Source organism: Morone saxatilis, unplaced genomic scaffold (assembly GCF_004916995.1).
Source record: "Morone saxatilis isolate NCDOM2014 unplaced genomic scaffold, NCSU_SB_2.0 Contig23, whole genome shotgun sequence".
Taxonomy (NCBI): Eukaryota; Metazoa; Chordata; class Actinopteri; family Moronidae; genus Morone; species Morone saxatilis.
Window position 1 is genome coordinate 8,898,606 of NW_023339796.1, and position 14,384 is coordinate 8,912,989.

At 42.3% G+C, this 14,384-nt stretch overlaps 2 protein-coding genes across 4 annotated transcripts in view; both read left to right on the forward strand.

The window, feature by feature from the left end:
* The first annotated feature begins 834 nt into the window (after nucleotides 1–834).
* Nucleotides 835–14,384, forward strand: part of gpt2l (glutamic pyruvate transaminase (alanine aminotransferase) 2, like) — a 14,258-nt gene continuing 708 nt past the window's right edge. Inside the window, exons 1-11 of one of the 3 annotated variants that reach the window (XM_035670625.1) lie at nucleotides 835–973; nucleotides 4,744–4,930; nucleotides 9,253–9,342; nucleotides 9,548–9,656; nucleotides 9,847–9,980; nucleotides 10,452–10,695; nucleotides 11,014–11,093; nucleotides 11,184–11,320; nucleotides 11,440–11,614; nucleotides 12,485–12,640; nucleotides 13,800–13,912. In XM_035670625.1, coding sequence (XP_035526518.1) covers nucleotides 4,793–4,930; nucleotides 9,253–9,342; nucleotides 9,548–9,656; nucleotides 9,847–9,980; nucleotides 10,452–10,695; nucleotides 11,014–11,093; nucleotides 11,184–11,320; nucleotides 11,440–11,614; nucleotides 12,485–12,640; nucleotides 13,800–13,912 — 1,376 coding nt within the window. In that variant the 5' untranslated portion in view covers nucleotides 835–973; nucleotides 4,744–4,792. Of the gene's footprint in view, nucleotides 974–3,977; nucleotides 4,131–4,191; nucleotides 4,931–9,252; nucleotides 9,343–9,547; nucleotides 9,657–9,846; nucleotides 9,981–10,451; nucleotides 10,696–11,013; nucleotides 11,094–11,183; nucleotides 11,321–11,439; nucleotides 11,615–12,484; nucleotides 12,641–13,799; nucleotides 13,913–14,384 lie in introns of those variants that run through there. The other 2 variants (XM_035670626.1, XM_035670624.1) reach the window with 2 other exon arrangements.
* fuz (fuzzy planar cell polarity protein) lies at nucleotides 981–3,143 on the forward strand. Its single transcript, XM_035670627.1, has one exon. The coding sequence runs from the start codon at nucleotides 1,319–1,321 to the stop codon at nucleotides 2,609–2,611; it is 1,293 nt and encodes a 430-aa protein (XP_035526520.1). The 5' UTR covers nucleotides 981–1,318; the 3' UTR covers nucleotides 2,612–3,143.

A 14,384-nucleotide genomic window follows, 5' to 3' on the forward strand; every position in this document is an offset into this window, starting at 1 on the left:
GTTTGCTCTGAGGTCATTGTATTTCCTTAGTTTTGTATTTCAATACAGAGATTTAAAAAGAAAAACAGCAGCAAAAAGTATTTTTCTAATTTGTTTGATCCACTGGAAGGCAGCCAGTGTACTAAATACCAGAAAAAATGTATTACATAAATAATGTTATGGATCATGGGTAGTTTTTCTATTCTAGTAAAAGACTAAATATAAAATATACTCATTTTATGAGTAAGTCTTGCATTATCAGCTCACGAAAATAGTAAAAGTGATAAGAAAGTGAGTTAAAATAAACAGATTTTAATAAAGGTCTTATTGGAAAAGCACAAATTAAAAACCAACACTTAAAATAACTTAAATAAACTGAAAATAAACCATGGAACCATGAAAATTGGCACCCCTGGCCTATTGATCACCCACATTATCCTAAAAAAAAAAAAAGTTGAAACCTAGAAAATAAACTTACAAAAACAATCCAATTTAATAAGTCAAAATCAAAATGATAAAATAAGATTGAATGTTTCTTTTGCTGTGTAGCCTATATTTTATTTATTCATATGATTATTTCATTGTGTCATAGTGGGGCTCCAGGGAGTAGAAGTATAAAGTAACATACAATTAAAATACTCTATATTACACTAGTGTTAGTTGAGTAAATGTACTCTTACTTACGTCTCATCGTTAGTCATAATCAAAACAAAAAGCCGATTAATTTACATATCGATCACACACAATAATAAAGCAGCGCCACCAGCCAGCTAGTGTTCCCGCGGTTCAACTCTCGCGAGAAGTGAGTCAAATCCGTGATGGTGAACGCCACTCCCATGAACACCGGAGACTGAACCCAGGTCGGTATTGTTGCCCCGCTCCTTCAGAGGGTTTAACGGAGCTCGAAAATAACAACTGCAACTCGACCAGCCGGATGAACCTGCACTCGCCGGTTAGGAAAGAATCATGGGACATCGTTACTGTGGAAACGACGGTAACTTGTTTTGTTAACATGTTAAACACAGTTAGGTAACTAAGGTGCGTGGATGTGTGTGAGCTCCAGCCATGATATATATAAATATATATATATATATAAATATAAATATATATGAATAACGCTTGCTTTGCTGCATGCTATCGTTTGTCTCGTTTGTACCCGGTTCATGGTTTAACGCTAACAAGATGCTAACAGCTAACGGAGGCGCTCACCATCACTGATGTAATAAGTTCACGTTTTTGAGTTGAAGTAGCGAATAATTTAGTTTAAAAAAAAAAGCTTCAAGAAGAACTCTGCGGCTGAGAGAGGTGTGAACCACAGGCAGCTCGTTAAGCCCCCACCATGATGCTCCAGGACGGCTCAACGCAGCTCCTCTGCCTCACCGCCAGCAGCGGGGTTCCGCTTTTCACCAGAGGAGTCTCCAAGCAGCTGCCTTTCTCCGTCATCGGCTCCCTGAACGGCGTCCACATGTTCGGGGGTGGCCAGGGAGCAGCGCTGTCCTCCTGCGAGACTGAGGGCGGCGGGAAGGTGGTGTGGAGGGTGTTTGAGGACAGCGTGATGCTCATCGCTGTGACTGGAGGTGGAGGTGCAGGCGGCAGCAGAGGGGAGCAGCTCCGCTTACAGCGCCTCCTGGAGGATGTGTGGAGCTGCATGGTGCTGGTGTTGGGGCAGGATGAGCTGGCCAGTGTCAGGAATGTGGAGAGGCTGAAGAGGGACTTGAGGTCCTGCTTCGGCTTAATAGATCAGCTGTTGGAGGGGAGTGAAGGTGGCATTCTGGGTAACCTAACACACTGCGCTGATTCCCTTCTGCCCCCTAACCCCACTCTTCTTCAGGAGGCCGTGGATGGCTTCGCTCAGGCTGCGGACAGTGAATTTGGCTGCCTCATCGTCCACGGGCGGGTCGCTGCGGCAACTGAGAAGTGGTGGCGCCTGGCACCGCAGGAAGTGGTGCTGCTCTCTGCCCTGATGCGCTCCCTCTCTGCCTCCGGGTCCACCTCTTGTGATTACCCAGTTTTCCTTCCTCAGGGCAGCCCCACCGTGGCCCACCGCCTGCTCCGCTTCCAGCTGCTCCCCGGGGCAGATGTGTGCGTGCTGTGTGGCCCGACTCCTACCCTGCACAGAGCTGAGAGCGGGCTGGTGGTTCGGTTCTGGACGCCCCTGGTGGAGACCCTCAGGGATTGCCTGGCTGTTGGAGAGCGCTGCTTACCAGGATCGGTCTCGCTGCGCCCTGATGTGCTGGCACTTCTCCTCATCAACCGTGAGACCCGTCGCTCAGTCTCCTGCGTGCGGACTAATCATCTGCTTGGTGACCCTGAAGTACCGTCCAAGGCCCGCTGCTGGGAGCTACTGAGGCTCTTCTACATCTTCAGCACGACACGCTACTTCTCCCAGGAGGAGACTCTGTGTGTGTCCCCAGAGGAGACGGCTCAGAGAGGCGCCGCCGAAGACTTTGTCCTCGGATTCTCCCACCAGCCGCTGCAGTGCTACCTCGTTACAGAAGAGTGCAAAAGCTTCGGACTTCAGACGCCACAGCACCAGCTCTACCTGCTCATCCCGCTGTCAGTGCCCACCTTCGCACTGCGTACGGTGGCCACGCAGACTCTTTCTGATATAGTTACAGCCACTGGGTTTTAACTGAAACAACTTACTTTGTTGTAACAGCTTAAGTTTCAGTAAACACACAACCTTTAACCTGTTAATATATTCATTCACACGTGAATAGCTATTCATGCATGATAATTACATGACGACTAACATAAAATAATCCATCTTTTGGACTTATAATGATTAACTGACCACTGGTAAGAGATGTACAATGCAAAAGGGTTTCACTGTTAATGGTCTCACCAGGTATTCTTACTAAACTACTAATTTAATGCTGATGAAAATATGAAAACAACGTCCTACCAACGTGAACTGCTTTGAGCTTTGTTTTCCATTCAAGAAGAAGATAAATCACTGTTGTCCAACCTCACTGTTTCTCTCACAGCCACGAATGCTGCTTAGATTTACTGAACATTATCACCACGACTGCACCGTATTCCAACATTTAAGAGAATCATGTGAAACTGTAACACTGGGATGAATAAGTGCCTGCTGTTTGTTGCTCTGACATGTGGAATCGTTTTGCTTCAGTAATGTTGACATTATTTATTTGTTTGTGCTGTTTTTTTTAATCCTAAATATAGTTGGTTGCTCTTTGTGCGTCTTTGTGTCGTTCAATGGTCCATTCAGTCATTTTTTGCACCACTAATGTGATAATGATACTGTTTTGGGCTTTAACGGTTGAACGTTTCATTGGAAAACTTGAGGGCTGTGCAACTGCAGATGAGATCTAATCCACTAGCCAGTAACATTTTTATAACGTGTTTTCATATCTCAGACATTTTCTTGACAACTATGAGGCAGAGAGAGTGTAACTAAAAGCATCTGTCAGTAATTTAGTTGAATAATTCACACTTTACATATGTAAAAAAACTAAAAACGACAATGTTCTGTGTATTCTGCGCCACATATTGCTATAATAATAACTGCTGACAACCACACACACCATTATTGAATGAACACTTGAATGTGGAATGATAATTTAAATATTTTGTGTTGTTTTTAGATTTCTCCAGTCTTACATTTTAATACGAAGGCACTGAAAGTCACAGTAACATCCCCAGTACACGGTTTCTAATCACAGATGCTCTTCTCTTCATGCTCAGTTTGTGTGTATAGGTTCCTGTGGTTGAGGAGAGTACATGACACACACACAGAGCCATCCCAGTTTAACCTGGTTCCTCCTGTCTGACCCCCCCATCGAGGGACTATAAACAATGCAGACACAAAACACTGAACAATAACCTCTGAGAAATAAAGCCCCTAATAGAAGATAAGGTGACATAATGGAGTAATAGAGGGTAACCTAAGTGGGGCTCCAGTCGAGATAGGAGGAGCGTTCACAAGCATTTTAATTCACCATATACTAATTCATCGTCTCCTCCCAAACCCGCATGGAGCATTGAGAAAGCGGGACGCAGCGCGGTGAGCTCAGTAAAAGGTTGGAAGCTGCAGCGGCTCACTGTTTGTTTACCTCTGAGCCACGTCAGTCGTCCAAAGCAGTTTCGGCTCAGTAACCGGAGAACCGGACCTGATTGACAGCCTCACGGTGCGTAGGATAACGGGGGTCGAGGTAGAGAGAGAGAGGGGGGTGGGATAACAGTTTACATGAAGCCACACAAAGGGGGGAGGGTAACTGGCTCTAGGGTTGCCATGTGTGCAGGGAACAAACTCCAAAACTTCAGAGCGAAAAGCTTAGTCAGTGTAATGTGGATGCTGACAGAGCCAGAAGGAACATCCTGGGATTTCAATCACTATTTTGTCGAAGCCTCCTTTAGCACTTCCACCTCCCACCCCTGAAGGGTCCAAAGGTCCGAGGTCTGAGTCATTTTTAGGAGCGTGGTGCCTTCACTTGCACAACTTTTCTCGAGTGAAGCAACCGGTGTGGTGCAGGTCTCCGTTGCACCGCAGCAGACGCGTTTGAAAAGTCCCACAACTTGTTGAGAGACAGAAGGCGGTGTAAACATGTCAGCCACACGGATGCAGCTGCTGTCACCCAGAAACGTCCTGCTTTTAAGCCAGGGTGGAAACGAATTGTTTGCCGGTTGCAGCGGAGCGCGGCGGGCCGGCTGCGGTGTTAGTGGTGGTGGTGTTGGTGGAGTTGGTGGTCGTCCCAGGGTCCGCTCACTGACCTCTCACCCTCTGTCCTCCTCTCCCGGCAGAGCTTTATCGAGTCTGAGTGCGACGCGGCGCGGGCTCCCCAAAGAGAAAATGTCCGAGAACGGAGTGTCGTCCCGGGCCAAGGTGTTGACCATCGACACCATGAACCCCACGGTGAAGAAGGTGGAGTACGCGGTGCGGGGGCCCATCGTGCAGCGGGCTGTGGAGCTAGAGAGGGAGCTCTCTGAGGTTTGTACAGCAGTCTGATCTCTGGTATCTATATATGTGTGCATGTAAATGGACCATATCAGGTTTCCTAATTCCTCATCTGTGCATAGGAAATGCATTTTATTTGCCAGTTATAGGCTTATTCTGCTCATACTGTGCCTAAAAGATTGTAGAACAAGAAGAAATGTATTATTCCACCAATCAATCCAAAAGCCATTTTACTGTTAGGACTCATACCTGCCAGGACTTGTTATAATAAAGTTATTTCTAGTCATTTCTTCTTCATCTCTTTGAACCTTGACACATTGAATTCAGTTTAAAAGGGGCTCTGCATGCTTATTCAATGCTTGTGTTTTTGTGTGTGTGTCTTTCACTAGATATAATTGCACATCAGCAGGTTTCCGTTCCTGCTTATGCTCTCACTATTACCTCCTAAACTTTATCCCAAAAGAAAACTGTTATCAGTTGCTTTGCTGCTTACACACCCTCCTATCAAAGTCCATCAGCTAGTCAGTGATTCCTGAGGAGGTTTATCATGACACAAACTGTAGACGGTGTAATCCAGATAGTTCTCTGCTTGATGTTAATTTCTAACCTGTTCTTAAGCCATTCTTGATGTTATTAAATTGTCTTTGTCAGCCCCCTCCCCCCTGTTTCTAAACCACAGTTACTTATGGAGGGATCCTCAGAGATAAAAGTACATATTCTAAGCCAGAGACTTTGTTTTTCTGTCCTGTTTATATCTGTAGCTCACTGTTTGACATACTAGTGATGAACATATCTGTTGCTACACTTTATCTCCTTTGTCCAACCTTCAAGGCTGATCACTGTTGTACCCTTCATTTTAACAGCTGTAGGCAAGCATAGAGTGTTATTTCTGTAGCGAATGGTCTTCCCAAAAGTAGAGAAGTATTTAGGAATATCAAGTTTTCAGTTCTTCTGTCCAGCACAGCTCTTTTTAATCTACAGTATAAACTGATTTTGTTTTTGTCCAATATATTTGAGTTTATTTCCTTAAATACAGACCATTTGTGCATTTCTCTTCAAAAAAAAATCTACTCGATCCCTTCCTCTTGCATGGTTTATGGTGATGTGGCAACCAGCTGTTAGTGTACCAAGTGCAGTCTGGTGTGAAAACTGTCTTCTCTTGAGTGCTTTGCTCAGGAAGGGATGAGTATGCGAACAGGTTCTTGCACAGGTGAAAGGCGGCAGCAGCATCGTCCAGCAGGGACTGTAATGACAGTGGTGGCCTTTTTAAGCAGATGGCCCACTGGCACCATGGATTTTATGTTTTATGTCATGTTTGCTTTGGCCAGTGTTTATCTGCAGCTGACCCCCTTTCTCTATAGGATATCTATTCTCTTCTTGACCAAACAAGAGTTCAGGCATTATCTAATTGATATTTGGATGTTCAAAAAGCAGAAGAAATTGCAGCTGGATTCAGCTGGTAAAACACTGTCAGGATATATTAAAGGGTAGGATAAAGAAGAGAATAATCTTACAGCTGCTAATGAATCCTTTATTCATCACATTAACATGTAGGACAAGGGAAGCACCGCAAGTTTGTTCACTCACTGCAGACTGTTCAGCTGCCAGTGTTTTCAATAGTGCAGCACCCAGCCAGAAGGCAAAAATGTACCCCGAGTAATCATCTACAGTCCTCCCATTGTGTTCTGCAGAAGCACTGGACTGTCCTTGCTCTTTGGTCAAAAACAGATTCCCGTTCATTTTATAATCACCTTCCTTTCAAACTGCAGTTTGGACGGGGTTGGGTTACTTTGGGAAACAGGTCACAGAGGTATTCTCACTTTTGTCAGTGAATTAAACACACGAACGCACACTGTGATCCTCTACTCCAATTTCCTACACAACTTGTTTTCTTTTTTTGTTTTTTTTGGGGAACTGGGATCTTAATTTACAGCAACAAGTGCAGCCTTGTTCTTGTTTGTTTCCCTTATGCTAAACCTGTGTTGGTTGTTGTTTTGCAGATTTTCTAAATGGGGAATGGAAACAAGACTTTGCACTAAATTACTGTACCATTTAACAAGTGCACAGATAAAGGCTTCACGCAGTTATTACATTGAGGTCTTTGTTTGTCCTAATAAGTAGCGAGCTGACGGTGAATGGGGACCTTTTTGAGAGAGTTGCTACAGGGACAGACCATAGACAGACTCTTTCCACATATTCAGCCAGAATGAAAAGCAAAATGCAAAACTCTAAAAATGTTTTCCATTGTTGAATCCATGATGGGTTTGCAGTTCAAATGCTTTGATTTGAATATTGAGTGCATGTGGCATCAACTTTCTGGCTGCAAAGTGAATTTTCTTATCTCGGTTTAGTATCCTTCAGCTTTGCGGTATGCTATTAACTGAAACGTTTCTTTTGTAAAGCCTTGGAAGTAAAAAGAAATACTGCCTGAGCTGTACATCAAGAGCACAGTTTCACCTTCTGTTGGTACTTAAGCATTGTTTGCTGGGCAGTTTTCATCAGTGGTGGAAGACAAAAAGCACAAGCCTTTTTGAGTTGGTTCCCAGGGGTAGAGGTCAGAGTGTTTCTGAAAGACCCTCATCATGAATGGGCGGTACTTTTGACCTAGGGGTGTTAATCACCACGTATATTGTTATTGGTCCAGACAGAGAGACGCCTCTAGTATGCGACCAATGAGGGAGCCAGAGAGAGAGGCTTAAAATCTGAACTGGATTGGACAAATCAAACAAACAGACTGTTTTGATTTCCGCAGGGTATCAGCGTGCAATTCCACTTGTGGCTTCTCTGCAGTGTCACGCTGTTCCCAACATCTGGTGTTACCAGCGTGTGTGTGCTTGCTTGTATATGTGCACGTGTCTGTCCGCATTGCTGTTTGTCAGTGGTCTCAGCTGCTTAAGAGATCGTATTTCAGAAACGTTATATCATTGACCCCAGCGACAGTAAATGAATACTTTTATTTTGGTAATATATTCTGCTAATTATTGTTGAGGTGACGTTTACTGCTGCTGTGCTGTCATACCTCCTGTTCTTTTTCTGTCTACCCTGAAGGAAGTTAAAAGCCCTTGTGTAATGTATGTCTGTGTGTTTCTGTGTCAGAAGGTTAATGGTATCAGTACGATAAGATAGTTTGCACAGGTTGAAACTTTGTTCCTATGTTTGCCCAAACAGTGTACTTCAAGGCTAAATTGTTTTTTACTAAATGGCCTCTGCTATAGTGCTGCACTGTAACCTCCCTCAAGTCCTTTGCCTAAAATATTACTGTAGAAACATGGCATCCTGCTCACTCTGTAGATAAAAATCAACATCATTCTCATTTTCCGGCATTTCAATATACATTAATAAAACCATACCTATAAATATCATATTCTATTTCTTCCAAGATCCTCCTAAATGTTACACACTGGACCTTTACATTATTTACTGTTACTTAGAAAATCTGCCTTGTGGAATTTCATTGGAAACCTGAAAATTAAAGCTACCCTATGGAGTTTTTTTGTTTATTTTCACAGTTTTTGCACATCCCTTCCTTGTGCACATGCTCATGAATGGACTCACTCTTTAAATAGTGCTCCATAGTGCCACTAATGGTAAAAAAAAACTTCACAGGGTATGTTTTAATGGAGTTCTCCTGTAACTGGAGGAAAAATAGAATCGCACTAGTATAATTACTGACTTGATCAAATGAGAACTTACATAAAGCTAAAAAAGTTAAAATTTAAAATGTGCTGTTATGAACATTTTCTTTTTCTCACCAGCAAAATCTAAGAGTCAACCTGCCCATTTGGAAGCACTTTATGCATGTAGTCCTGGAGCTGAGAGTCTATTTTAACCCTTAATTTATTTTGTCAAAATTTTGTCCAGAAAGATTAACATTTGGGATAGGCAATGTGATACAGAAGGCACGGTATAGCTAAAAATTTATTCCAAATTTCACCTTGGTGAAGATTTTAACTTCCACCATTTCTTTCTTTATACATTCGGTGCAGGAAAGTCAGCAGTTCAGTATAACCAACAGACCGTATAACTCATCCCTGGAAGTGGTTTTAGGTAAACCTCCAAACCCGCTGCGCAGCAGCTGTTGATCTCTCAGCCTCTTGTGGCCTAAATGTTTATGGAAAAGCTATATATGTCTTTAAGCCTGCGTGTAGGTGCAGTGTCAAAGTTGTTGTGCAGTGGGGGGTTCTAAGCCAACCCCATTCTCTTTGACAGTTTGAGTCAGGTTTGTTAATGGGCAGTCAATGTACATTTCAGAAAATCTATTATTTCTTCTGCACAAAGTGACAAACTGCTCATTGTTCACACGTTTTCACTTCAGATATATAATCATGTGTGTATGTTGTGTTTATGTTCTGCAGGGAATGAAGAAGCCCTTTGCTGAGGTCATCAAGGCCAACATTGGCGATGCCCATGCTATGGGCCAGCAGCCAATCACTTTCTTCCGACAGGTCTGCTCCTCAGCCCTTCCCCCAATTTCTCATCTAAATATAGATATAGAACCTCTCCTCTGACGTCTATTAAACTAATTTGAAACTGACGTCTATTTAACTAAGATGCTGTCAATCATTTTTTTCCTGTCTTATGCAGTTATCCGTGCAGGATTTTGCACAATGTCCTTCCACTCTTTACACTCACACCTCTCTTTGTTTCAAGGTCTTGGCGCTCTGCTCCTACCCTGAACTGCTGAATGACAGCACATTCCCAGAGGATGCTAAAAGTAGAGCACGCTGCATTCTGCAGTCCTGTGGAGGGAACAGTATGGGTGTGTATGAGTGTGTTGGTCTTCTGTGCAAGCACAATCAGCTTTGTATAACCCCAGGTGCTAATTATCACCTTCACTCTCTTTATACGCCCCTTGTGTGTTAAAGTATGCTTTCTGGTCTTGCTTTGGTGTCTTAAAGTTTTTAAGTTGTCACAGCAACTTGTATTGTCTCCACATAAATCTCCCTTAGGTTCCTACAGTGCCAGTCAGGGAATAGACTCTGTGCGCCAGGATGTGGCCCGCTACATTGAGCGAAGGGATGGCGGTGTGCCCTGTGACCCAGACAACATTTACCTCACCACAGGGGCCAGCGATGGCATTGTGGTACAAATCATCTCCTATCTGTTAAACTGACTTTGTCCCTGTTGCACTTCCCAAACATGTATGTTTGTATGTTTGATTTCCCCAAAAGAAATAGGAATAAAATGTAGCACTCCAGTTGTGACAAATCACACAAGCTGCAACTTGTGAAGACAAAAAAATAGCATCTGTTCAAGAGAAAATTGTATCCCTGATGCCCAAACATGTTGGTTTGTGACACTTTTAATAGCCTGGTATTATCCACTCACAGCCCCTTGTCATATGTTATCTATGGGCTATCTCTGATGTTTCCCTTTCATAGTGTTTTATTTCAAATAGTTTGTAGAGTTACAACTGTCCAGAAAGCAACAAAGATTTGAGAAAACTTATATTTTCCAACCCTTTACTGTGTACCTTCTTGCTGCTGTGTGTATATCATTCTAAAATTTGTTGAGCTGACATATCTTTCTTTACCTGCCTGTCCTTCACTTTTAGACCATGCTGAAGCTGCTGGTGTGTGGCGAGGGTGCGACCCGTACAGGCGTCATGATCTCCATACCTCAGTATCCCCTGTACTCGGCTGCGCTGGCTGAGCTGGGCGCCGTGCAGGTCAACTATTACCTTAATGAGGAAAAGTGCTGGAGTATGGACATCAGCGAGCTGCAGCGCGCCCTGGACGAAGCTCGCCGCCACTGCAACCCCCGAGCCCTGTGCATCATCAACCCTGGAAACCCCACTGGTAAAGTTTCCTTCATTTTTTAGGGTTAGGTAGTAACTACTAGGTTGTATTTGTCATTACACATATTACACATATGTTCAGCAGTCAAGATTATCCAGTTGTGTCAGTTTCAGGAGATATATATTTATCTGGGCTTTCAACTGCACAGTGTGGCCTATGGTTATGGAGATAGCTCAGTTGTCATCACAGAACCTAAGAATGGCTGTCCGTTGCTCAGCTGGAGTAGAAGAGCCACTAGATGGCAGCAAATTGACATAACTGTCTGCCTCGTCACCATTTCAAACCTTTTTCTGTAATGAGCCTCCCTCCCGTTCACAGGTCAGGTTCAGAGCAGACAGTGCATTGAGGATGTAATCCGATTTGCAGCAAAGGAACGTCTGTTCCTCATGGCTGATGAGGTACCGTCTCCCGCATCTCTTTTTAACATCTACCTGCTTTATTGTTTTCTGCAGACCAGTGACATCTGTCATTCTATCTTTATCTCCCAGGTGTACCAGGATAATGTGTATGCTGATGGATGCCAGTTCCACTCTTTTAAGAAGGTTCTGTTTGAGATGGGGCCAGAGTACTCAAATACAGTGGAGCTGGTATCTTTCCACTCCACCTCTAAATGTTACATGGGAGAGTAAGTCATTTTTCTTTCATGCTGGGATAAATCTGTAAGATTGACAACTATTTCTTTGTGTTTGCTGTCTTTTTTCTTTTTCTTTCTTACATAATTTTTGTCTGCTCCCTCCCTCTTAGGTGCGGCTTCCGTGGAGGCTACATGGAGATCATCAACATGGACAATGAGGTGAAGGCCCAGCTGACCAAGCTTGTGTCTGTCCGCCTGTGTCCTCCGGTTCCTGGACAGGCTCTAATGGACCTGGTGGTCAACCCTCCACAGCCTGGCGAACCTTCATATGAAAACTTTATCAAGGTACACAGTCTACGTCCCATAGCCATAATTTATTTTCTGTAGGGGTGGGACAATTAATTAATACATCAATATACTGATTTCTTCTTGTATATTATGAATACCCTGACACCAGTATCATTATACAGTCTCTTTGAAATAATCAGTACACTGATTTTTCCCTGCAATTTGATTTTTGTTTGCTTTAATTTATTTATATAACTAATTTTAACACACTGAAAACATCTAAAACAATATGATATTTAAGGTGAGACATATAAACAGTGAAAAAAATAAGTTTAATAAAAAAAATCCCATTAACTTGATGTGATGTCTCGTAGAAGATTGTCTTGTAACACCGAATTGCTGTAATCCTACTACAGTTATTATCATGGTTAATGTATCACAATGTTATTTGTATTATGAGTTACATCATGCACAAAGCAGCTCTGGAACATTTCTATTTAGTAGCATAAGTTACTTATGAAAACCCTCTTGTAGGTGTGAAATTATCTTGGGTGTAAAACGATTCTTTGTGTAACTCATGGCATTCTTATGATCTCAGTTTACACTTACTGTACAATATCTGGCATGGCCATTCGTCTTGTGGAACTCACAGAAGTCTGGAGAAATTCAAGCACAAAATCCCAGAGATTCTATGGGTCATTGTTTCACTTTCAGCTAATAAAATAAGGTAGAGGACGACTTAATAGCAGTGAAACATAACCCTTTCTACAATTTCTGTGGCTAAGATTTTCTCCAGACCTTCTTGAGCTTGGCAGTATTATTCTAGTACAAGCCAATCCCTGGCATCAAAAACAGTGTTGCTGGTGTTTCCTGATTTTTGTAACCTCTCCCTTTTGCTTTATTTTGTATTCTCTCTCCCTCATCCAGGAGCGCACAGCCACCTTAAGTGCCTTAGCGGAGAAGGCCAAGCTTACAGAGCAGGTTCTCAATACGGTGCAAGGCATCAGCTGCAATCCTGTGCAGGGTGCCATGTACTCCTTCCCTCGCATAACCATTTCTGAAAAGGCCGTCAAAGAGGCCACGGTTAGTCCTTAACCTACTCTTATAAACATTTTTCTGTGATTCAAGATTGACTGTATTGTCGCTTCAAGGAAATTGCATTAATCAGAAGCAGCAAAAAAAGAGAGAGATAAAATGGATTGTAGTTATACAAGATTTTTTACTCAACTCTCTCACTTATGTAATACTTATTATTCTGGCCAATTATTATTATTATTTTCCCCTTAATTCAATAATACTCATCCTCTCCACCCGCTTTGTGACCGTGGCATTAAACACACATCTCACATTCTACACAATGCCGGATTAGGTAACCATTTAACCAGGTCCAGTACACTGTGCCTCCACCTCCCTGTTTGCTAAAGGGAACAAATGATTTCCAATGGTTTGTGGTTTCAATTCTGTCCCGAGGTTGACTGCTCAGTAGGAATTTCAGAGAGGGCGGATGAGCCGAACTGAGAATCTGATTAGCCTTACAGAGGATAAGGTCAGAGTAAAGCTGACCTCCTGACACCCGATCAATCCCAGTGACTCTGCTCACCATCTTGATCACACAATTGTAGCATTCCTTTGTTTTGTGGCTGTGCTTTTTTCCCCAGAAACCACATAAAGACACTCTTGCCAACATCACCATTGGCAGTTTAAATAGAGCCGCTGTGCAGTCCATTGAGCTTGTTCTTCATCTCAATGTTTAGCCAATTCTAGGACAGAGGTGCTTTAAAAAACAGATTTTTATAAAAGCGTTTGATTTAGAGGAAATTAGATATGCTTGAGGTTAATCTGACCTCAAATAAATACTCTTGTAAATAAACTTTTTGTTTTATTAACCTTCAGTTATCTTTATACTGCTGAAGGGAATGTCTTGTCCTTACTCAGCTCTGGAGGACTGTTTTTGCTTTAATTTGGTCCCATTCTGGTGTAAATGGGTTTGATTTTCTACAAAATGAATCAAAAACAGAATGTAGTCGAATAAAAATAATAAAGAAAGCAGCTCAGTGGGAGTGCTGCAAAAAAAGTACAGTTCTTTTAGTATGAAGGTTATACTGTAAGTCACAGTGTTCTAGCTTATAGTCAAAGCAAAACAGCACCTATCAAAGAAAAAGTTGCTAAGTTCCTGATTAAATACTTTTTACTAGACAGAAGTCTCAAATGGCTCTATAATGTTTCTTTTCCTCTCTGTTAGGACAATGGTCAGCAGCCAGATATGTTTTACTGCATGAAGATGCTGGAGGAGACAGGGATCTGCCTCGTACCTGGAAGTGGCTTTGGCCAGAAGGACGGAACCTACCACTTCAGGTACGCCGTAACAGCGCTGTTTGATTGATTGATTGATTCCCCCTTGATTGTCCATGGGACCCTCTCACACCAAAGAGTACTTATTAATTACTTCCTCTTATTCTGTATTAGCATTTAAAAAATAAAAATAAAAATAAAAATAAAAATATATATATATATATATATAATTTTATTATTATTATTATTATTATTACTATTATTATTATTTTGTTGTGTAATATGATTTGGAAGTGAATTCCATTCTACCGTTGCTCTGTATATTACTGTATGCTGAACTGATGTGGTTTGGGATTTTGGTAAAAACAACCTCCTGCAGCGTGCCATAATTCTGTTTATCTGTGCTAAAAGATAGTCTTTTGTGTTCACTCCCTAATAACGTTAAATTACGTAACTTATGCAGTAATGTATCAGTGGCGAGCGTCCTCCGTGAATTAAGGCTTCAACAGCAAAATAAGTTTTAAAATCCATCCGT

Coding starts and splice junctions, on each gene's coding strand:
- fuz (XM_035670627.1), top strand. CDS start 1,319: ATGATGCTCCAGGACGGCTCAACGCAGCTCCTCTGCCTCACCGCCAGC.